Source organism: Marmota marmota, unplaced genomic scaffold (assembly GCF_001458135.2).
Source record: "Marmota marmota marmota unplaced genomic scaffold, marMar, whole genome shotgun sequence".
Classification (NCBI taxonomy): Eukaryota; Metazoa; Chordata; class Mammalia; order Rodentia; family Sciuridae; genus Marmota; species Marmota marmota.
In genome coordinates, this window is record NW_025999968.1 from 61,959,347 (window position 1) to 61,983,324 (window position 23,978).

At 60.8% G+C, this 23,978-nt stretch overlaps 1 protein-coding gene across 3 annotated transcripts in view; it reads left to right on the top strand.

Annotated features, from left to right (window-relative positions):
- The first annotated feature begins 342 nt into the window (after positions 1-342).
- The window catches only part of Pdxk (pyridoxal kinase), a 28,851-nt gene continuing 5,215 nt past the window's right edge, over positions 343-23,978 (top strand). Inside the window, exons 1-8 of one of the 3 annotated variants that reach the window (XM_048803757.1) lie at positions 343-508; positions 10,452-10,506; positions 16,458-16,562; positions 17,065-17,148; positions 18,819-18,865; positions 20,857-20,942; positions 21,671-21,716; positions 23,238-23,349. In XM_048803757.1, the coding sequence (XP_048659714.1) occupies positions 365-508; positions 10,452-10,506; positions 16,458-16,562; positions 17,065-17,148; positions 18,819-18,865; positions 20,857-20,942; positions 21,671-21,716; positions 23,238-23,349 (679 nt within the window). In that variant the 5' untranslated portion in view covers positions 343-364. Of the gene's footprint in view, positions 509-7,877; positions 8,019-8,413; positions 8,585-10,451; positions 10,507-16,457; positions 16,563-17,064; positions 17,149-18,818; positions 18,866-20,856; positions 20,943-21,670; positions 21,717-23,237; positions 23,350-23,978 lie in introns of those variants that run through there. The other 2 variants (XM_048803755.1, XM_048803756.1) reach the window with 2 other exon arrangements.

The following is a 23,978-nucleotide window of genomic DNA, read 5'->3' on the forward strand; positions in this document are numbered from 1 at the left end:
GCTAGGCAAGTGCTCTACCACTGAGCTACATCCCAAGACCCTTTTTAAATTTTTATTTTGATACAGGATCTAGCTAAATTGCCCAGGCTGACCTCAAACTTTAGATCCTAGGACTGCAAAAGACAGGGTCACTGAATGGGATGTGCTTGGAGCAGGGGTGCAGGGGTAGCCAGGCAGGGTGGAGCTAGGCTGGGCTCTGCACAGCCCTACCCACCCGGGCAGTTGTGCAAGCCGCTGTGGCTCTCTGTCCCGTCCCTCCTCCCCACCTGGCTGCTGCTTCTCTTCTTCCCTTCACTGGGTGAACTGCTCTTCTTCCTCTTGTCCTGGTCCTTCAGCAGGGTTTCTGGCTCTTGAATTCCCAGGCATGTGCCTCGGCTTCTGCACCAAGGAGGAGGACATAGTGTGCCTGTTGCCAAGGGAGCGGCTCTTCCGGACAACCCATTCGGGGAAGAGCTGTGCTTCTTACCTGGGGTCCCAGTGCCCAGCATCCTTATCGGTGGCTCCACAGGTGCCCATGCTGGCATTGTGCTCTTCCACCCCTGTGTTTGAGCACCACTGGGCAGGGAGGAGCAGTGGGCTGGCTGGCTGACCTGCCCATCCAGTTTGCACAGCCTCAGCCAGCACAGGAGGGGCCTTGGTGGGCAGAGCCTGGAAACGGATCTGGAGCAGCGCTCACCAGCCTTCAGAGGCAGGTCCATGGGGAGCATTCCCTAAGGTCCAGAGTCACTGTAGTGGGGGTTTTGGTCAACACTACACAAGTTGGAACGCCAGAGTATTGTCTACATGGCCAAAGGTGGGGAAAGAAAAGCTAGAAAAGGAGAAGGTCTAGGCTGGGGCCAGGCCTAATGCCCTAATACTGCATCAGAGAGACCACAGAGTGCCCCAGCGGCCTGGCATGGGGCTGGAGAGGCCACTGTGGAGACTGACCCTAGTGTCCAGGGCTCTGTAACACCAAGCAGGTGTCCCCTCTTTCTGTAATTGCACTGGGGGACCTGGGCCTGGTTTCTGAGCCTCCCTATACTGGGCACCATCTCTGTTGGGGTCTGGTGCCAGGGCTCCTGAAGCCCTTCATGCCAGGTGTGACACGTGCCCTTGGCCTTCGTATTCCTGCTGATGGCTGACGGCTGTGGCTTGGTGCAGACTCTTACCTCAGGACCGTCAGGGTCCTGCCTCCTGCCCACTGCTGAGTCCTCGGGCCCTCTCCTGGGTCTCATGCAGGCAGCAGAGCGGCCCCTGCCCTGGGCCAGGGAAAACATGCTGACAAGAAGGGAGTACAACCTTGACCCTGATTTGGGTTTTATTTCTGGGCCTGAATCCAAGGTGCATTTTTGTGCCCAAGGGGAACGTGTTTGTGGGACCAGTGCCAGCAGGGCTGCGAGCCAGGCAGGGTGATCTGGGATTTGCAGAGTACAAGGAGGATGAGGCAGTCTCCTGGTTCTCGTGTCCCCACCCTCCTTACCCACCTCTGCAGCGAGGAGAGGCAAGGGGCTTGTGGAGTCCTGCACACAGGCTTGTGAAGTGTCTGGGGCAGGGAGGCCCTGCTGCTCTGGCCCTGGGCTGTGGGTCAGGGGAAGGAAAGGTGTCCTGCTGCACACTGCCTGTCCACACACTGCCAGGACCATTTCCTCTTCCTTTTTTTTTTTGTGGTGCTGGAGATTGAGCCCAGAGCCTTTCTTGCGCGTGCCTGCAAACCCTCTGCCGCTGAGGTAGACCCCAGCCTATTCCTCTTCAGGGGAAAACCCCCAAGTCTTTCAGGCCCGGAGCTCTGGGTTGCCTGAGCCTGTGGGTGTTGGTGCAGAGCCTTCCTGGCATGCTGGTTGGGAAGTGGAGATCCCAGGATGCTCAGAGCAGCCTCCCAAGGTGGGGTCAAGTTTACCATTGCAAAGCCCCTCAGATGGGGTGAACTAAAAACAAATTTATTCTCTCCTCTGGAGGGCAGAGGGTGCACTTGCTGGCAGCAGGGCCCTGCATGTTCCCAGAGGGTTCTTCCTGCCTCTCCCAGGTTCTGGTGGGCCCAGGTGTTCTTGGCTTGCAGATGCATCATGTGATCTTCTCCCCTTGTCTCCCCTTCCAAGGACACTTGTCACTGAGCTCAGGGCAACCAGCTAATCCAGGACAATCTTATCTTGAGATCTTTAACTTATATTTGCAAAGAACCTTTTTCCAAAATGATCGTGCTCAGAGGTTTCAGTGGACACACCCTTGGGGCCACCATGTGGTCTGCCTGGGGTTGGAGGGGCCTGCAGAGAAACCCAAAGGGGCAGTTAGGGTTTTCTGAAAGGCTCAGAGGTTGGTGACATCCTTTTTGGGATATGACAAGAACTTCCTGAGGGTGGCAGCAAGCACTGCCAAACCTGCCCTGCTGGGGGGCACTGGAGCCTGTCACAGCCACTGGGCCTGCAGGTGGCTCGGAGCAACTTTACGTCCTTGTGTCAACCTCTGGAAGAGTGGGCCTGAGCATTGTGGCCGTTTGGCCTCTGTGCTGGGGTAGCCTCAAGGACTGTCGGGGAATCATGAGCACTGGACACCAACTTACTGAATCCATTGGCTTTGAAAATCCAACCTGGGGCCTGAGCTCAAAACCCACTTAAATACTTTGTCCCTGGAACAGGAAGGCAAGGCCATAATCTCCTGCCCCTGAGGACGTGGTCAGGTGGACAGCTTGGTTTGGGGCCTGCAGAGAGCAGCCTCATTCTTTGACTGTCCTGGCCCCTGGTGCAGGGGCAGACCCTGAGGAGCAAAGCCATGCCTGTTGACCAATGGCCTGGGCCTGGACACCCTGCAGGAAGAAGCAGGGGGTGGGCATCAGGTTGCGTTGGAATCCTAGATTTCAACATGGCTCTACTCCTCTCTGACAGGTGACACTGGCAAAGTAGCCAAGGCTGTGGTCCGGGGTCCCTGGAGCCACAGGACAGTGGCAGATGCATGGTATACATGCACATGTGGGCAGGCCACTCTTGCTCACCTCCTTGGAGATGGGTCGGAGTTGGAAACGGTCCCGTGTCTTCCATCCCTCGTTCCCGCCAGGCCGTGCTGACCTGCCTGCTTGCTCTTCTCTGGTTGAGTTCTCCTGTCTCCCTTTGGCCGCTGCTGAACCCGGGTCTGAGCCAGATGGGTCCCAGTCCTGGAAACATGGTGGTGTTTTTAGTATTTTTTCTGCATGAAAGAACAGTATCCGTTGTTCTTGCTCTTGACTCTGAGTTTGGGGCTGAGGGTTCTGCTGTCCTCTGCTGTCTCAGAGAGAGGTGAGGACGAACTGTTTCATTTTCTGATTGCTCTTTCCCTGCTTGGACCACGTGAGGTGGGTGCCTGTGCGTTACAGGTGCGTTTCTTGGTGCTGCTCTGCCCTCTGCAGGACACTGGCCTCATTTCAGTAAGGCTTGGGGTGATGCTATGGAAAGCGGGGACAAGTCTGCAGAGCCGGGCGCTTCAGCGTCAGAGGCCGGGCGCTTCAGCGTCAGAGGCCGGCCGCTGACTCAGTCACTGGCTTTGACGTCTGCGGCTGCACGCCCACACAGAGCTTCTGAAGTAGTCATGGCCGGTCCTACTTGGTGACCTGGAGCCGTGACATGGGGAAGATTGGAAGAAAGGAGAGAGGAGGGGGAGTGCTGGGGACGGGCTCAGGGATGCAGCCCGGTATCGCCGCCCTCCCTCCCTGCCCGCCTCCCTCCCTCCTTCCCTGCCTGGCGGAGCTGCCATCCTGTTCCCTCCGCACCCAGCTCCACATGGGGCCTCTGTTCTCAGGGGTTCCGCTGCTGGCACAAGCCTGCCAGCCCCTCCTCCTGTGGCCCCAGGAAGGCTGACCTTGTGGCCTCCTGTGTGTGAGTGAGGCACAGGAGGGGGCCAGCACTGGGCAGAGATCCTGCTGAGCAGGTCAGGAAGAGCAGCTGCGTACAGAGGGAGGTGCAGCAGGACTGGAGCTGGAACCCGCAGCGTTTGCTCTGCTGCCTTCGGGTGGACAGGCCCGAGGCCGCACTGAGTAGCCCATGCTGGGCCGGGAGTACCTTTTTGGCAGCCTCTGGACAGCTCAGCAGCCCCCAGCTGTCTGGCCATCTGACCTCTTCTAAGCCAGGGGAGTGGCAGACAGGCTGGTGAGTGGCAGGAGGAGCGGGGCTTCCTACCAGCCTGGTTCTCTGTGACCCCCTGTTGCCTAGAAGGACCGTGGCTAGGCTACCAAGTCTCTTGAGTGACCCAACGGCAAGATGGGCTGACCATGGTCAGCCCCTAGGTGTTGCCAGGAGCTTGGGGTGAGACCCTTGCCTTGGGGCTTTGCAGGGCAGCCCAGTACCTGGGAGACCCTGGACTCCACTGCCCATGGTGGGGCCTGCCTGGCATCATGGTCCTAGCCGTGAGTGCTGTGGGCACAGAAGTGGGTGCTGGGGGCTTGTGGGGGCAGAGCTGTGACTGCAGAGGCAGGGCACACACGTGGGCAGAGGCAACTGGGGGGCTGGGGGTGAGCTGGGGAGGTAGGAGGCCCCCTGGGGAACACAGGCTGTCTCCAGAAGTTCCCGTGGAGATCAGGATGAGGATGTGGCTTGGCTGGATTGTAGGCAGCCTCAAGGGACATGGGCCCTGGGCCCTGAGGTTGCTCAGGTGACTGACCTCCTCTCCACCCCTAGAAGGCTTTGAGTGAGGGTGGGCTGGCCCCTGGAGGAACTGTGCTGGAATATTCCGGAGCTTTCCCCGCTCCTGCATTCTGAGTCACTCTGCCTCTCCTGGGAGGAGGGATCCAAGCTGCTGCTTCAAGGCAGGTCTCTCTGTGTCTGTCTCGCTGTTAGAGGAGGGTTGAAGACCCAGGAAGGAAGGCGTCACGGGGCCGCTGGGAGTGGGGGCCACCTGCCCACAGCAGCCGCTAGCCTGCGTCACTGCCAAGTGGGGGATGCTTGGTGGCCATGGGGCCCGGGTACTGGGGCTGCTGTGGCAGGAGGAGGAGCTTGTATCGTGCAGCTGTGGGTGGAAGGAGGGGGAGGAACAGAGAGCCTCTGGCTTCCCTGTTGCCGGGAGTGCCCCTCCTCCTGGGTGCACCTGAGCCGTGTTGCTATGGAGTTCCGGCAGTGGAGGGTTGAGAGCCTTTCCAGGTCCTGCCTGGGCCCTGCCTGGGCTGCTTTGGGCATTGGGGCAGGAAGTCCGAGCAGCTTCCTCTCCCGGCAAGACAGCCTGTGTCCAACATGCACACAGCTACAGATCTCGCCCAGGCCACAGGCCAGGGACCCCCTGCTGCAGTTCAGGCACCATCGGTGTTGAGGGGCAGAGGCTGCCCACTGCAGGTCTCCCAGGGAGCGCCCACTGTGGCGGCAGTGAATCGCCGCCTCCTGGGGCGCTGAGCCTCCCAGTGCTCCGCCAGGCCTTCCTCAGCTGGACCCGTGCTGCGGCTGACTCTGGGCACTGGAGCTTCATCTGTTGAGCTTCTTGGCCGAGACACCCCATCTCAGAGGCCGTGGGAGGGGGGAGCCTGAGCCCCTGAGCATCCTGGCAGGTCTGAGGTGCTGCAGAGAGCCCAGGGTGCTGCAGAGAGCCCAGGAGGCAAGACATTGATGGGGCCCTGGGGGCTGGAAGGAGCACACTGTTCCCCTTACTGGCCATGCCTGGGTGGAGGTAGGCCCAGGACTGTTTGTGCTGGTTTTTCCTGCACACACACCTGTGATGGGGACGGTCAGACCAGTGGGAGACGGGCAGCAGTGAGGAATACAAGAGAACAGCTGGGGTCTGCCTGCCCCCCCCCACTCTCTGTGTCCCTGTGTCTGTCTCACATGCCCTGTCTGTGGGAGAGGTGGGGGACTGCCCTCTGTCAGGACTGTACAGCTGACCCTGGAAGCAGAACTGCAGGTGGAGGGGTGCTGCCCTCGGCGAGGGAGCGGAACTGATGGCACAGTGGCTCTAGGGCTTTGGGTCCAGAAAGTGGCCAGCAGCTCTGCAGCAGGGGCTCATGGAATGGCGGGGACCCTGGCTGCTGCTTGCGGTGTGAGGCTGTGGTGGTGGACACTGGTCTGGGCAGCAGTGGACCCTCAGGGGCAGGTTTGGAGGGGTGCAAGGGGTACGACTTGAGGGAGCTGGGGCAGCATCAAGCTCAGAGGCCAGTGAGGACCAACGCAGGGAGGGCGTGAGGCGGAGTGAACAGGCTGCGGGGGGGCCCGTGCCAGCAGACGTGGACCTGTGGGAAGGTAGGCCGAGGGGCGGCCGAGCTGGAGCGGTTCCCGGTCCTCTCTCCCTGGGTGGCACCAGCCAGTTCTTCCTTGTCTTGAAGCAGGTTGTCCAGATCTCCTGGCTGTGTGCCAGCTGTGTGCAGGTGAAATCTGAAGTGGGTGCGGGGCAGGGGCTGGCTCACAGGCACGTGCTGGTTTCCCAGGTGCGGTGAGCTAGCTGGGAAGAGGCGAGGTCTGCTGGCCTTGGGGTGCTCGGGGCCACGGGAGGGGTGCAGTCGTGCAGGCCGGTTCCACACAGCCACTCAGAGTCCGCAGTTTTCACGTCTCGGGCCTCCCCTTCTGCCCAGCAGCCACTGGAGTTGGGTGGGACCCGCCTGGCTAGTAACAGTCCTGGGAGAGAGGCCACCTCAGGGTTCACCCATCTGCAGAAGCCACCCAGGGCAGGTGAGGGCCACTGGTGTCACTCTTTGAATCAGGGGGCCCCAAGGCCATTTTGGGCACCAGGCTTTCTGTGACACAAAGTGATTTCTCCCTCAGGAGGCACAGACCAGCAGTGCTGTCCCCAAAGTGGCCTGAGGTGGCTGTGTGAGTCAGGGGTCTGGGGCACCCTGGCAGGGGCCTGTGTCTGCCTGCTGCCCGCCATCTCCGGACCCTCAGCTGAAGGAGCAGTCTGTGGCTCCCTGGAGGGGAGGTGGGGAGCAGATGGCCTAATGAGGCAGCTGCTAGGCCAGAAAAGGCAGAAAGGGAACCCAGTGGTGACCCAGGGGCCAGCAGCTGGCCTGGGGTGAAGGGAGAGGCTGGGGCCATTAGAACTTGAAAGCGGGGAGGGGCCGTGCGGGGAACCTGCGCTGGGGGCCACGGGGCCTGCCGTGGCGAGGGCTTCTGTGAGTGAGGGAAGGGCATCAGTGCCCTCCCAGCTCGAGGCAGGGGCCTTCGGGAAGGGCCTGGTGGAGACCCCTTCCTCCCGGGCCGAGGGCTCCTGGGAGCCCGCCTGGCTTTGCCTCCTCCTGAGTGTGGCTGAAGTGCAGCGCTGACAGGTGACTTGGGGTGCTGCCACAGGCATGTGACGCTGAAGAAGCTGATGGGGCGGCGTTTGGAACGGAGACGCCCAGCGCATCTCAGCCCCTTAGCTGTCATTGAAAGCAGAGGACAGCAGCTTCCTTCTCGACACAAGGGTTGAGTGTCCACATCCAGAACTGGCAGGATCTTCAGGATTGTGTCACGTGGCTTTAATCTGCTTCCTCAGTCTGGGGACTGAGATGCTGCAGGCCGCGTCAGTCGCGTAGAGGGGGCCCCGGCCAGGCAAGTGAACTCTGTGGGTGGGACTGCTGATTTTTGTTGATTACTCTAGTGATGCATCGGCTTAGTCCTTGGAATGACCTTGGTGAACACAAATCGTGAGTGTACCGTCCAGTGGCTCAGCTCCAAGTGAACGCCACCCACGGAGCAGACAGAATGTGCAGAATGCCAGGGCACCCGGCCAGCTGCTCACGCCTGGCTGGGACACAGCTGCCATCTCTGCTGCCCGCCTCCTGCCTCTCGTCCCTGCCTGGCTCTCTCAGTCTCTCACGTGCACCACGTGTCCCTCTGTCTCTGCATATCTCTGTCTCTCCCACATGTTCTGTCTCTGTGTCTCTGTCTCTCACACACGCTGCCTACCTCTGTCTGTCTGTCTCTCCCACACCCTGTCTGCCTCTGCCTCTCCCACGTGCTCTGCCTCTGTCTCTCTGTCTCTTGTCTGTCCCCCACATGCTTTGTGTCTCTCTCTGTCTCCCACACGCTGCCCGCCTCTGTCTGTGTCTGCCACGTGCGCTCTTGCCCTCTGTCCAGCAACTTCTGCCGGGGAGGCGGCCCACTTCTCTCTGCCCGCTGCAGGTCCTAAGGTTTTTCTGGAACGTTCTATGGAAATAGCACCAGAAAAGCATCTTGGTGACCTGCTGTCTCCTGCTGCCTCGTCCCCTTGACCTGCCAATTGTTTCTCAGAGCTCCTTGTTCTCATTTTCCTGGGACTTTGGCCCAAGGGAGGGTCTGATTCTGAGCCATGTTTACCTGGAAGTCCTCACACTTGGTTGTCGGGACTTTCATGCTCCCAGCTCTGTCCCCTCCCCCCTCGTGGGCTACCTCTGAGTCACCAGTGGACGGAGTGGGCGGCCTTCGACTCGGCTCTCCCTGAGGCCTAGGCCCCAGCTCCCATGCCCACCAGGCCCTCTCCCTGGGTTGGTGGCACCTGCCAGTGTGGAACATTTGGTTGGTGGATTCGTCAGTGGCCCTTTGGTGACTTAAGCATGAAAGGAGCCACCGTAGACCTGGCTGGGAGTGGGGACGGGGGCAGAGGGGAGACTCAGCGCCCTCTGGAGAGGCTGGTGTGTTGGGAGCTAAGAGGCCCCTCGGGGTGGACAGCCAGCCACAGGGAGCCGAGAGCAGCTCGAGGCAGCCAGCAGGTGAGCTCTCAGGAAGGTGGTGGAATGGAGGGGTGCACACAGGAGGAGGGATGTCCCTGGAGATGGTGGTGGGGTGTCTTCCAGCAGAGGAGGCAGGGGAGGTGGGAGGATTGGCCAGCATGAGCCTCAAGCTCCTTGGGCATGGCCAGTTGTCCTGATTGCAGGTGGCCAGCCCTCCCCAAGTACAGAGCCCGGGGACAGCCCTGAGCCTCCCAGTCAATTGAACACCTGCCTGTGGCATGACTGAGTCCGTGGCCCCCAAGTCAGGGCTGATGGCATGTCTGGCCTTGACACGGGGACAGGATGGCCCAAGCCTGGTGTGGGCAGGCAGGTGGGGTGCGGGAGGCCCCAGGCTCTCCCTGTGCTCTCATAGGGCCAGCAGGAGAGCCAGGGCCCGCAGGTGGCTGAGCCCTTGCACACCGCCCCGTTGCGTGTGCTGCACCCTGCACTCTTGCAGCGCCTGGCCCTGCCAGAGAGTCCCCTCCCTGGTCGCACACTGCCCACTGTGCCCCTGAACAGAGCCAGCCATTCCAACTGCCCAGGGAACTACTCGGCACGGAGCCTGTCTCCCGTCCGTGGCCCTGTGCCCAGTGTGGGAACAGCAGCACCCCCCCCCCCCNGGCTCCTGGGAGCCCGCCTGGCTTTGCCTCCTCCTGAGTGTGGCTGAAGTGCAGCGCTGACAGGTGACTTGGGGTGCTGCTGTTCCCACACTGGGCACAGGGCCACGGACGGGAGACAGGCTCCGTGCCGAGTAGTTCCCTGGGCAGTTGGAATGGCTGGCTCTGTTCAGGGGCACAGTGGGCAGTGTGCGACCAGGGAGGGGACTCTCTGGCAGGGCCACCGTTGTAGGTCCACTGTGATGGTGCCCGCAGGACCAGCCTGGCAGAGGCAGGTGGGCAAGGTGGGTAGGCCTGGCAGTGATCCAGGTAATGGGCTGAAGAGTGTCCTCTGTCCTGTGTCTGGTGTCTACCACCTCCAGCAGCCGAGGGGCACCGAGGGAGTCCTACCTACTGAATGTGAGAGGCCAGGGAAGTGGGAAGAGCCAGGGAGGACTCCCTCTGCACTGCATCCCATGGCATAGCCTGCCGCCGGCCCTGCCGGCCCCGCAGACGTGGCTCTCCTTCCTCCCTCCACCAGAAAAGTGCTCTTACTTTTAGAAAAACGTAAGCTTTTAAACTCACAGGTTTTAATTTTCTTTAATAAACTGCTTCCTGCCCTGAGAGCGAATCTGCTTCCTCTGACCACAGAGACCCCCCACATGACCCCGCAGCCCAGGGTGTCTCAAGGGCCCAGCTGCCCTGGCTGAGTGACCCCATCAGGGCCAGTAGGAGACTCCCTGCCAGGGAGCAGTGAGGGTCAGGTGGCTGTGGTGGTTCGGGGAACCTCGGGCCAGCTGGCGCGTGAGGAGCAGGGATGGCCAACCAGGTGGCCTGGCAGGCTCGGGCCTCACTTCCTCAGAAGGGCGGAGGCTGGGAACCGAAAATCTGGCACCAAAGATGGCCTCACAGCCGTTGCTGGTCCCCGCACTATATTGGTTTCCTTGAATGATTTCATTTGGTGGAATTTCCGGAATCATCCATGACCCCTTCAGTAAGTTCAGCAGGCTGGACAGGGGCTCTGCCTCAGCCTCTGGGCTGCTGCGCCCCATGAGTTTCCTAAACAAAGGACAAGAAGCCCCTGGCTGGGCACAGGGGGCCTGAGAGTGCCAGGGGGCAGCAGGTCATGGAGAGCCGTACGTACCCACCGTCCCTGTTACTCCCCTCCTCCTCCTCCAGGCAGGTGCTCGGGCTGTCATCAGGGCCCTGATGAGGGGTCCCTGGGACCCCGACCCTGGGCTCTCACACCCGTCCTGCTGTCTGTCTTGCAGGTGTTGGGATTTGAGATCGACGCGGTGAACTCTGTCCAGTTTTCAAATCACACAGGTAAGGCCTCGTGCAGCTGTTGAGGTAGAGCTGAGCACAGGTAGGTGGCATGGGCCCCTGGGAGCCAAAGTGCCATCCTCCTATGGACGAGGGCCCCAAAATGTCACTCTATACTGAGTCTGGGGGCAGGAGCTGGGGTTTCCTCATCCTTGATGTCTGTTGGGTTTGGATCTCAGCTCTGCTGCTCTGGAGCTGTGTGACCTAGAAGAGGTGACAGGGCCTCTCTGTGCCTCAGTGTCCTCCTCTGAAAACCAGGGTGGTGATCCAAGGCCCAGCTTGGGGAGAGAGTTCCATGGGTGAGCCCCAGGGCTGGTGCCTGGCTAGGAGCACTGTCCTCCCCGCGGGGTCAGCCCTGCGGGAGGCCTGTTCACACCCTGTCCACCAGGGGGGCGCTGTGGGTGTGAGGAGGTCCCCTAAGTTCCAAGGTGAGCCTCTAGGCAGTCTGAATTTTTAACACCAGTGCCACAGAGTGGGGCGTGTGTGTGTGTGTGTGTGTGTGTGTGTGCGCGCGCGCTCATGGGGACTCCGAGGACTTGGTTGCTCTGAGCACTGAGGGGTTGTCTGGGGGGAGGGTGTGCACCCCACAGCCCCGACCTGTCCTGTGTGGCCTCAGGGGCTGTGTGTGTGGAGTCCACCCCACTCGCCAGGGTGACATGCCCCTGACATTGTTCTGAGCCCAGCAGGACGCGCAGGGTGGGCTGCAGCCCTGTGTGCAGGAGGGCTCCGGGGTGCTCCCAGGAGGGGTGCCGGAGGGCTCCGGGGAGGTTAATACCTGGATGGGGTATTAATCTTATAACCTGGGGTGGGTGCCAGCGTCAGATGGAGCCTCTACTTGTCAGTAAGGGCTCTGAAGTCCAGAGACGTCCAGAAACCGATGGGCTCTAACTGCCGTTTTTCCATTCCCATGGTTTACGTAAGAGAGCAAAACCGGCTTGCACATTAAGTGGCTGCCTTTGTGCCTGAGGACTGCAAGGAGCCCCTCAGCACGTCCGCCCATGAGCCCCTGCTGCCCCCTGCCGATTCCAGCATTCCAGCAGGGCAGGGCCCCAGGCTGCAGATGTGGCCAGCTGCCCTCCAGGTCCTGCAGCTTTCTCCATTTGTGGCTGGGTGGCCACCCTGGGAATCTGAGGCAGAAAGGCCTTGGGCTTGTCCCAGAGGAGGTAAAGACCAGACCCCTGGGTGCTGGGCAGCTCTCCGGGTGCAGGGTGAGGGCAAGGGCGCTGGGGCTTCTTTTCACTGGGGCCCACCCCATGGCTTGGGGAATCCCCTGAGTGGACAAGTGCCTGTGCCCCAGGCTCCCACCTCCAGACACCACGGGGGCTGGGCTGGCCCCGGGGGCCCCAGGTGGCCCACTTGGGGCTGGCTGTGCAGCCTCACTGGGGCTTCATGGTGCTTCTGTCTCAGGGCCACCAACTGAGGGGTGAGCCTTAGGGGAGGCCTCACTGTACCTCTGCCTCATGGGCTCCCTACCTGTTCCCACCCTTCGCCCCACCACACTGTTGCTCAGAAGCAAGGCTGGTGCCTCTCACCTGCCCCCAAGGTGTGTGGCCCCTGGGCAGCCATGGAGCTGGTGGATGAGTGACAGCTCCTACCTTGCAGCTCTGGGGCGGGTGGAGCACCCCATGCCGCCATCTCTGTCCTCGCGTCACAGGCTGCGCAGGCTGTGTCCTGGGTGGCGGACCTGCAGGTCCTTGACTGAATGCCCTTCATTCCTGGAGTGCGGGGCTTCTCACCTGCTCCCCACCTCCCAGAAGCAGCCGCCAAGGCCCCTCGTGCAGGGGAGGCGTACTGCCATGTTAGTGACAGCCAGCATCCTGGGCCAGGGCTGTGCTGCCTCAGCCCAGCGATGATCTGTCATGTGGTCCCACGTGGGACTGGCCATGCAGGCTCAGCCACGTGCTGTCTCTGCCCTGGGCCACAAAGCCCCATGGCCCTTTGAGCCAGCCAGGGTCCACTGAGGCTCCCCTGCTCTGCTGCCTGCTGTGCACTTCCTGGGTGGCAGTGCCCGAGCAGCTCTGAGCCCTACTCCAGGGTCTGCCCTCTCCTCCAGGCCAGAAGCCCCCTCCCCCTTGTTATTTTTATTTATTTTTGAAAATCAATTATTACATTAAATCAATGTAATCAAAAACACACTTCTAAATGCTAATTATTAATTTTTGTATAATCTTCCTTTAATTGGTCCAGAAGAAACTTTTTTTATTTTTTTTTTTTTGGGTGGTGGTGGTGCTGGGGATTGAACCCAGGGCCTTGTGCATGCGAGGCGAGCACTCTACCAGCTGAGCTATGTCCCCAGCTGCCAGAAGAAACTTCTTGACTTATACATATTTATTGCCCTCCCCTTTTTAAAACAATTCTATTATGATTTTCACGTATCATGCGATTAATTCACCCATCAAAGTGTAAGTCATTGGGGTTTTTGGAGGGTGGGGGTACCAGGGATTAAACTCAGGCACTCAACCACTAAGCCCCATTCCCAGCCCTATTTTGTATTTCATTTAGAGACAGGGTCTCACTGAGTTGCTTAGTGCCTCACTTTTGCTGAGGCTGGCTTTGAACTCGCCATCCTCCTGCCTCAGCCTCCTGAGCTGCTGGGATTACAGATGTGTGTCACTGTGCCCAGAGTCTATGGGTTTGGTGTATCCACAGAATTGTGCAGCCATCTTCACAGTCGATGTTCTAGAATGTTTCCACCATCAGAGCAGCACACAGTGGCGCACAGCTGTGGTCCCAGCAGCTCAGGAGACTGAGGCAGGAGGATCCCAAGTTCAAGGCCGGCCTCAGCAAGTTTGCAAGACCCTGCTGTCTTGAAATAAAAATAAACAGGACTGGGGTGTTGGTCAGTGGTTAAGCACCCCTAGGTTCAACTCTGGTAGCTTAAAAGAAAATACGGGAATGAAGGAAGATTGTCGGCTGTTTCTCCCAGCCTCCACAGACTACTTTCCATCTGAATGTGTGCTGGACCTTGCTGTGAATGGGGTCAGGGACACAAGGTCTCCACATGCGGCGTTTCTCACTGAAGCAGCTGTCCGCGTCCCAGCCTGGGGTGCTCCCTGCCCTTCGCGGGTGAGCGGGGTCCCCCGGGGTGGCCACATTTTGTTGTCCAGCCACCAGTCGCACCTTCTGGTTGTGTCCAGCTTTGGGCTGTTTTGAATCGGGCCGTGGGGACACTTCCATGCTCTGCAGTGTACACCTCACCCAGGGGTGAAAGGTGAGGGGGCTCGGGCTGCACCTGACTCCCAGCAAGGAGCCGTGACAACGTGTGATGTGTCATCTGCTGGGAGCTCAGTGGAGACTGAGTGCTTGGGGTTGATCACTCCTCCTCTGCCTGGCCGAGGGGGGCCCTGGGGAGTCCGGGCCCGATGCCACAGGGACAGCCCTGTGAAAGGGTCTCTCTGGGCCTGGTGGCCTTAGCCTCCCTGTGTCCTGCTGCTCCTTAACAGGCCTTGCCAGAGCTTCCTGTTCCCAAGGTCCCCGCCTCGAGCGGACAGTATGGAGCTGGCGGGGCTGAGGCTTGGTGGTTGGGACTGGGGCACTGTCTTGTCACCTGGAGTTTGGAGAGTGAGGCAGCTGGCCAGGGGCAGCCAGCGTGGACACAGGGAGCCTGAGGACTGGAGAGGGCTGGCGGCAGGGGTCTTGGGACTACCCGGGGGCGGGACTGCAGTGGGAAACCTTCTCTGCTGCTGTGGGTTGACCAAAGGATCCGAGTGTCCCTTCCAGAAGGTTCTCGCAGGCTCTGGACCCATCTGAGTCACAAGGGAGGCGCAGGAGGCCCCTGGGACCAGCCTTTTGTGTTTGTCTGGTCTCTCTCTCAGACTCATTGGCTCGGCTCAGGCCCCAGGCTGGTTGGCTCTGCTGCTTTGCGGCCTGTGGTGGGCGGCACATCACAGGGGAGCCCGGGGGCAGCGAAACCGCTCACCTTCTGTCCAGGAAGCATAAAAGGAGGAGACTGGGGGCCTACCGTTGCTTTTGAGGGCACACGCCAGCGACCTAAAACCTCACTAGCCGCCCCCCGCCCCGCCCCGACAGTACCATGCTGCACATGGACCTTTGGGGACATTGCAGATCCAAATACATCCGCCCGGAAGCCACCTCTCTAGGAATCCTGTGCTCTGCCGTGGGGCCTGTGCTTGGGACCTGGCTGGGTGCTGGCGGCTCACCTTCCTCCTAGTGAGCCAGGGGCTGAACTGTGTCCCCACTCTAGCCCTAATCCCTGGGACCTTAGAATGCGACTTTATGTGGATGAGGCCTTTAGAGGCACTAATTAAAGTTCATGAGGTCATGGGGTGGCCCTGACATCACACAACTGTCCTCATAAAAAGAACACATCAGAGCTGGGCTTGGTGGTGCGCACCTGAAATCCCAGTGGCTCAGGAGGCTGAGACAGGAGGACTGCCAGTTCAAGGCCAGCCTCAGCCGTAACTGAGCAAGGCCTTAAGCAACTCAGCAAGACTCTCAACAACTAAAAAGGGCTGGGGTGTGGCTCAGTGGTTAAGCAACCCTTGACTCAGTTAAATTCCTACTACCAAAAACAAAGAAGAAGAAGGAGCCATAGCACCCAGACGCACAGGGGAAGATGGCATCTGAACTGAGGAGAGGGCTCGGGAGAGACCAGCCCTGAGCCCTTGATCTCAGACTTCCAGCTTCCAGAATGTGAGGGAATGAGCACCCGAGGTCTCAGCAGGGTCTGTGTACCTCGTCACAGGTGCCTGAGCACACCAGGACACAGGTGTGCAGTTGGGTTTACCCCACCCCCCAATTTGGAAGGATGTTGGAGACCAAGGGTCAGAAAGGACTTTTTTGTCTTGCACCCCGCACCACTAGGCCTGTGAAATTTTGGTGGCAGCCTCAGGCCTCCTTAGGAAAGCTAGCCCAGGGCCCAGGGGCATCCCAGATAGTGGGCAGCTGGAGCCTGGAGGGGCAGGCTCCTGACCAGCTGAGCTGGTAGCCGGGGGTCAGTCTGTTTCTGTCTGGCCAGTCCACCGTGTACCTGGGGTCCTGCATTTCCTTCTTCAGTCAGAACCGGAGGGTGCCTCTGCCGGGTGGGGCAGCCGAACCCTCGTGTGTCCGTGGGGCTGTTCTGGAGAATGGCATTTGTTCCAGACACCTTAGGATGGCACTTGGGAAAGCCAGGGTCCTTTGCCATGGGAACAGCTGTCACCACACAGGCCAGACACTCGGGGAGGGGTGTCACAGGCCCCTCGTGCAGGGAGTCGGATGGTCTGACGCCTCCCACCCCTGGACTCTGCTGTTCCCAGAATCAGAACCGAAGGGCTGTGCGATTGTGTGTTCGGGGGAGTGAGTCGGGGACGCCAGGCCCCTGGGTGGGGGCAGTGGTGAGAGGTGGGGTTTCCACACTTGGCTTCCCCTGGCACGCACAGGGGACCCTCAGCAGTACTGCAGCGTCCTGCACCTCAGGTGTACCCCAGGTTGCGGGCAGTCCTGGAGTGGACACCTTGCTTGGACTCCTGTTGGTCAAGGGCAGGCTGGGCACTTGGGTCTGTTTCTTGTCCAGCTTGGTCCAAGGCTTTCCTGGCCACTCGGTAACCTTGTGGTGGAGGTGTCAGGACAGGGTGCCCAGTGCTGGGTGACAGCCCCGCTTGATGCCCAGGAACACAGTGGGGACTGGATCCGGAGATGGGGGGAGGGCGCTGAGCCACTCCTGCAGCCTGGCTGCCCTTCCCACTCAGGACCCCAGTTCTGCCGGACACAATTGCAGCAGGAACTGGCCAGCAGAGTGTGCAGACACCGGTGCAGGACCTGGGGCTCTCAGGGGCGCTGGACACGTGTTGGGGGCCTGCCGAGGCACTGTGCCTGGGCTGCCTCACTAGGCCTTGTGCAGCCCCAGGGAGGGTGGGCAGTTGTCCCTGGGCTAAGATGGCCACCAGAGAGGCCTGTGCCGCTCCACCCGTGGCCCCTGTGCCTCAGGCCCGTGTGATCTGCCGCCCCTGCAGGCTACGCCCACTGGAAGGGTCAGGTGCTGAATGCCCATGAGCTGCAGGAGCTGTATGAAGGCCTGAAGCTGAACAGCGTGAACAAGTACGACTATGTGCTCACGGGTGCGTGCCCAGGGCGAGCGGCCGCCGAGGGCCAGAGCCCCCTCCCCAGGCTTGCACCTGGTCCCTGCTTTCTTCAGGGAGGGTCTCAGTGCCCTAGGCATGTCACATCCTTGGTGGCCTTGGGCCTGCCACTCGGGGCCTGGCTTGGGTCCTGGGTGTCCTGGGGCCATGGCAGGCAGCACAGGTGGGTGTTGGGGGTGCTGCTGGGCTGGAAGGGGGCCAGCAGGGACTTTTAAAAAACACCTGGTTAAAAGCGATACGTGCTCACTATCGAAGGTAGAAAATAAAAGAAAGGAAGAACTTAGTCATGTGCTGGGCACCCAGGGGTCCATTCATGTCAAATGTTGCATTTCTTTTGGGAAAAAGAAAAAGGCCTGGTCTCCCTCCATGACCCTGGACTGGCCCCGTGCTGCCTGGGCACAGGCCTTGCTGTGCTGCCCAGGCCCCCTGTGGTCGCGGAGCAGCTGTACTAAGAGGGTGATCTGGCTTCTTCCCCCCGAAGGTTACACCCGGGACAAGTCCTTCCTGGCCATGGTGGTGGACATCGTGCGGGAGCTGAAGCAGCAGAACTCCAGGCTCGTGTACGGTGGGTGCTGGACCAGCCCGCTCTCGGCCCGAGTGGCCAGGGTGCACCCGTCACGCTGAGTGGGGTTGGCCGGGAGCACAGGAAGGGAGGCCCAGCTGCCTCCTCCTGGCCACCCCTCCCACTCTGCCCCTAGCCAGTCAGCTTTGTCCACTGGTGTCCAGGAGAACCTTGCGGCTGTGCAGAGGAGCTGGAAACGTTTCCCGGGTCTCTCGGGCGTGTGAGAGAGAAGAGTTAATGTGCTAAAAGTCGGGGTACCCAGGATGTGCCTGCACATGACCCTAAGGGCGTGGGCGTGGGGCGGCACGCAGGCAGGGCCGGGCTGCAAGGGGGCGAGGGGAGTGGCCACGTCTGGGTGTGTCTGCACAGAGCAGCCCTCCTTCGTGGCCAGGCAGCCCTGAGCCCATCCTGTCACCTGGAATAGGGCCAGTGTCGCCAGACTGGCAGACTGAGGACCTTTTCCAGGGGCATGGTGACCCTGTCCCCCCCGGTCAGTGGCGGGTCTGCCTCGGCTTGTTGCTTTGTCCATGCTGCTGTACAGGCCAGTGCCGGGAGACCTGGGTTGGCCTGTCCACGGCCAGGGAGGGGAGGGACTGCTGTGCTGGCTCAGGAGCCCCTCGATGCTCTTCCATGTCACTTGAGAAATGGTGCGGATGCTCCTCAGTTAGGGCAGAGTTCACCAGTCGTCTTAGACAAGGAAAGGCAGGAGCCAGGTAGCCGAGGACAGTGGGGAGCTGGGGGGGGTGCCTGGACTGTGCTCACCCCGCTTCACACCCACACGTGGTCGTGACAGCAAGCACTGGCCGCTGCTGGTGGAATATGCAATGGCACAGCCACCACGGACAACAGTCTGCCAGTCACTCATAAAGTCACGCACAGTCACCTCGCGACCCAGCTCCCTCCCTGCTGTGTGCCGGAATAACTGAGGCAGACCCTCCACCAATTGTGCACCGTGTTAACAGCAGCCAAAGGTGGACACAACCAGGTCCACTGATGGTCAAGTGGACAGGCACAGGGTGGTGTGGAACACAGAGCCCGAGTCAGCCTTAAAAGGAAGGAAGTGGCTGTTAGGGTGGTCACGCCCGTGATCCCTGCAGCTTGGGAGGCTGAGACACGAGGATCACAAGTTCAAGGCCAGCCTCAGCAACTTACTGGGACCCTGCCTCAAAAACTCGGGCTGGGGATGTGGCTCCGTGGTGAAGCACCCCTGGGTTCAATCCCTGGTACCAAAAAGAAAGAGAAAGAAGAAGAAAGGAAACCCTATGACCCAGATGAATCTTGAAAATGTCTCACTCCGCGTAAGCAGCCAGTCTCCAGAGGGCAAATAGGATTCCACGTAGATGAGCTGTGGGGATTGGGAAGGTCAGGGCCTGAGGGTGGCCTGGGAGTGGGGAGTGGGGAGTCGGTGTGTGACGGAGGCAGTGTCAGTCGGGGGGAGGGGAAGGTGGCGGTGGCGGTTCCCCTCCGTGGGCCCTCCTCTGTCCGCCCGCTCACCGCCTTACTGACGTTTTGCCACCATGCATCGTGGGGCTGGGGGCTGAAGCCGGGCCTCACTCACACGCCAGCACTCTGCTGCTGAGCCCACCGGCCCTTACAGACATCTGGCCGGGGGTGGCATGAAGGGGTCGGGGTGCCAGCACTGCCAGGCTGACCGGCGGCCTGTGTCTCCGCAGTGTGCGATCCCGTGATGGGCGACAAGTGGAACGGCGAAGGCTCCATGGTAAGTCTCGGTGCTGCCGTGAGGGCCTGGCCCGGCCCTGTGACACCCAGAGACAGGCCGCACCTCGGGGCCTGCAGGGGGAGGCTTGGGGGCCGGTCAGGCTGTGGATAAGCCCTTGGGCTCTGCGGCACCCTGTTCCTGTAGCCCCAGGGCAGCCGCAGTGCCAGCGAGCGGGGCACCGCCTCCCAGTGGAGGTCACAGGCAGACACTGAAGTTGGATTCCCTGTGCGGAAAGTGGGTTTTGCTTACCTTTGCCCCTGAACATTTAAAAACCAAAAATCATTCTTAGCTCACGAGCTGTTCCAAAGTAGGCGGTAAGACAGGCATGGTGCAGTGCCCCTGCACAGGACAAACTGGACCAGGTGAAGTCCGTCCTGTGGCCCTCACAGAGGTGGACACAGAGGAACTCGGGCCGTCCTGCCCGTGGGTTTCGAGGTCGGCAGTTTAGCACCTGCACCGTCTTGCCTTCTGCCTGCCCGTGGGCCTGGTCTCTCTTGTGTGCTGGGAGGTCACCGAGCGCAGAAGCCAAGCATGGTCTCCACTGGCACAGGGCACGCCTGGCAGCTGCCCTCCCTGCCCCACTTGGTCAGTGGCTCGTGGGCTTCTGGTTTGCTCCGTGCTCTCTCCTGGGCACCTTCCCCGGTGCCTGTTTTCTGGAACCCGGCACCAGGCCTTGCCTGCTCCTGGTGCTGCTCCCTGTGCTGGGCTCGGGATGCTTGCATTTGGGTCCTAAAGAGCCGAGGCCCGACCTGTTCGTTGACTAGGACCTGTCCTTGTTTTGATCAGGTTGATTTTTCCTTGTGATCTGAGAGCAGCCTAAGCGCGGGGTGACGGGTTAGGTTCAGAGGTGGAGAGAACCCACAGTCTCAGGTTCCTACACAGATGTGAAGGAGGAAATAGGACGCTCTGCCCAGAACTGGTTTTGTTTTATTTGTAGTGCTTGGGGTCAAACCCAGTTCCTCACTAATGCTAGGCAAACACACTACCACTGAGTGACCTCCCAACCCTTTTTACTTTTTGAGATAAGATCTTGCTAAGTTTCCCAGGCTGGCCTTGGCCTACTTTGAGATCCTCTTGCCTCTGCTTCTGAGTAGCTGGGATTACAAGCGTGTGTCATTGTGCATTTTGCAGTCCTTTTTATTTTATTTTGGGAGAGGGTCCTGCTAAGTTGCTAAGGGTCTTGATGAGTTGCTGAGGCTGGCCTCAAACTTGCCATCCTCCTGCCTCAGCCTCCCACGTCGTGGGAGATCATAGGTGTGCGCTGTGGCACCAGCTGAAAACCAGGTTTTGAAGAACCTTCCGTTGATATCATGGTCCGACTTGAGGCAAGAGCTAGGGCCTGGGTGGGCTGGCTGCACCCCACCCATTCTCAGCACCTCCCAGCTTGTGGCTGGAGCAGTGGCACCTGGGGGCTCTCTGAGCACCAAGGGCACGGGTACATCTGTAGGGGTCTTGGGTCTCCAGGGAGGTCCCCAAGCTACATGAAGGGGAAGGATTAGAAACCAGCTGTTCCGCGGCACCTGGGAGTACCCATAAAGCAAGCAGAATCATTCCACACCCTCATGTTGGACTTTGGCTTTGGGGCCCTTCTTAAGGACATGTGGAAGCTAAAGAATGCTGTTAGGCCGAACTATTTGTTGGGCAATTTAAGACAAAAATGAGTTGATCGTGAGTGTGGCTCACGGCCTGGCTTCCGTAGATACCAGAAGATGTGCGGGTCAGCTCCCAGACCCAGGTGCGCCCTGGGCCACTCTGGCCAACCCTGGCCTCGGGACCCCTCTCCCCATCCTCTGGGTTCTCCTGTTTCTCCGCGGCCTCTCCTTCCTCTGTGCTCTTCCTCCCATCCCAGACCCCTGTCCCTGGAGTTGCCCTTCCTCTGCCCGCCCCAGCCTCCTGCAGGACCCCTTGCCCTTGTGTTGACCTTGCCCGCTGCTCAGTGGCGCGAGCCTCTGCAGCGTGAGTGAGTCCCCCTTGTCTCCTGTGCTGCTCAGTACGTTCCCGAGGACCTCCTCCCGGTGTACAGAGAGAAGGTGGTGCCCGTGGCGGACATCATAACCCCCAACCAGTTTGAGGCCGAGTAAGTAACCTACAGGGCGGGCCTCAGAGGATCCTGTGCCTGCCCCTGAAGTGTCCCCAGTAAGTTCCCCACTGGGGTCAGGTTACCCCGAGGTTGCCACCTGCTCCTGAGTCACAGTGGCACTCACTCAGGCCCCACCTGCTGGCCTGTGTTTACCTGAATAGCCAGGTATAGGAGGGGGGCGCCCTGGCCAGCGGAGGGCGCTGGAGGCTGGACATGCCTCCAGGTGGGGAGCCACGGTGGTGCCACAGGCAGGCAGGCCGCGGGGTCTCTCTGTGGGGTTCAGAGGGGCTGTGGGCCTCCTGCCTGACTAATTGAAGGAGCAGAGACCTGGGAAAGCCAGTCACCAGGCTGCGGAGCTGAGGCTGCTCTTCTTGGCCACGAGCTGGTCCCTCTGTCCCTGAGGCCTGTCATCCATAGGTGTGGCCCCTGGACTCTTGGTGGCCAGGGATCCCTGACCTAGCCCTGTCTAATCTGGGGGGTGATATCTCACCTTGACCCTGAGCTGTTGGTACAGCGATGACCGTGTGAGTCCATGGAGGGTCTGGACGCTGGTCCCTTCACAGGGGCTGTGTGCTGTGGCGTGGGTCACTGGGGCCCTGTGGGGCTGTTCCTTTCCACTGTGAACCGTGGACGCTCAGCACAGCTGGAACCTCACAGCAGTGCAGTGGACAAGAGTCCCCTTAGGACCAGACATCACCCCTGACCCCAGCCCACCTGCCTTCCAGGTTGCTGAGCGGCAGGAAGATCCACAGCCAGGAAGAAGCGCTAGCGGTGAGGAGACCTTGGGGGCCGTGCGTGTGGTCGGTCACACTGTTCACGGCGGGAGGGTGTGGCACACATCTGGGGACAGGAGATGGGCACCCAGCTAGGCTGGCTCTGGCCTCGGATGTGGCTGCACCCAGCCCTCTGGTCAGCCAGCTGGCCCTTGTCCCCTCCTCCTCAGCCGGTGCTGGCAGGGCAGCGTGTGGCAGGGCCCAGGCTGATCTGCCCTGCCCATCACAGCAGTCCTGCGAGCCCTGCGGCTGCTGGGACAGAGTGCCAACGCACAGTGGGCCGAAAGCTGCACACCCCCCGGCACCCTGGGGCTCAGGTGCTGCAGGGCTCCCTCTGAGGGGGCCGGAGGGCCTGCTGGGCTGGGAGGCAGCACGCCTCACCGCGGCCTGTGTGCACTCCTTAGAGGGCCCGCAGCCTGTCCTTGAGATGTCCCACCCTGCTGTGACCTCTTTTCTGAGGCATTGGGATCAGGAGCGCAGCGTACACATTCAGAGCGCAGCCCAGATGGCCGCCTGCCCCCAGTGGCGCTGCAGGCTAGGGTCCTGTGAGCTCGGCAGTCGCCCCTGAGGCCTGCAGCCCCCCAGCAGTGACCTCAGGCCCACACCTTCCTCCCGAGAGGAGTGGTCAGGAAGCCTGTGGCAGCGGTGCCTGGGCTGTGAGCTGTGCCCCCTGGGGTCCTTTCACAAGGCCACCTGCCCTGGGCTCCAGAGACCAGCAGGGTGCATGTGTGGGCAGGGGGGTTCCGGGACAGGCTGTTCCCAGGCCAGCCCACTGGCAGGCTGCCTGGTGCAGCGGGGCTCAGGCAGGAGCGGGCGCGGCCCAGGGCAGATTGTTGTTCCTGTGCGCTCCCCTCTGGGACTTGCCACTTGCCCTCATGCCAGCACAGCCCTGGGGGATGGTCTCCACCCTCGAGCTGCCACTGGAGTCACCTCCATCCTTTGCTTTCAAAGCAAAAGACAGAACCGAGGTGGTGGGTAAACAGCAGGCTTCGGCTCAAGCACTGGAGCCGCAAGTCCCAGGTCAAGACGCCTGGGGAGGGCTCTGTGCAGGGGCGGTGTCCTCCCGGCAGAGTGGCAGAGCAGGGGACCTGAGCTGGCCCCGGTAGCCCTGTCACCAGGCCCTCACTCCCAAAGGCCCCACCTCATGGCCCCAGGGGACACATTCAAACCCAGGCCATGAGCTCTGGGCACAGTCCAGTAAACATGGCCAGGGACCAGATGCAGGTCACCCTGACCCTCACAGCTGCCACGTGTCCCTGTCATGCAGGGCCACTACAGTCGGGGTCTGACCCAGGGCAGACCCCTCCCACTCAGGCCTGGCTCCAAGCCAGCACTGCCCAGGGCCTCAGCTGCTGACCTGGGCCTCAGCTGCTGACCTGGGCAGGCTCCTGGCTCTGCCCTGGCTGGGCTGAGGGGGTGGCTGTGCACACCCAGGAGCCTTCTTTGTGACTGGGACGTGCTGGGTGGAGTGGGCATGTGGCGTGTCCACTGGGCTGACGTGCTCCCTGTGCCACCGCAGGTGATGGACGTGCTGCATGCCATGGGCCCTGACACAGTGGTCATTACCAGCTCCGACCTGCCTTCCTCGCGGGGCAGTGACTACCTGATCGCACTGGGCAGCCAGAGGATGAGTAAGTGACCGGGCCTGAGTGCGTCTTCTGTCTTCACGGCTCAGGGGACATTTGGCCATCAGGGAGTGTCGTGTGCTCAGTAGAAGGAACACTGTCCTCAGCTGGTGGTAGATTTCCTGAGCACTTCTCATTGCTGAGGAGGGCCAGCTGCAGGAAGCTCAGGGCAGTGAGCAGCCTTGGACAGCACAGCTTTTATCAAGTGGCCACCTGGAGCTGGGCCGGGCCTCGATCTCACGGGAGCGCCTTCTGCTGGGCCGCGTTGAGTGGTGATGGGAATACCACGTGGGCCGATTTTCTCTGAACAACATTAGGGTGACAGAGGCCGGGTCCCCTGCTGGGACAGTGACGGGGGTCACACCCACAGCCCCAGGGAGCATTCCCAGGTGGCTGCCTCCTTGGCACCTCTGCCTCTGGGCACGGTGTGTGGGCACACAGCTGAGGACATCCGGCAGTTCCTGGTGCTTGGTCAGCTGCACCTTGTCCCTGAGGCCATCCTCACTGTGGCTTCTGTCTTCCACTTTCTGTTTAGGGACGGGGGTGGCACTGGGGACGGGAGGCAGCACAACATGCTCTTAGAGCCCCAGGGCACCCAGGAGGTCACCTGCGCTCTGTGTGAACACCCCAAGGGC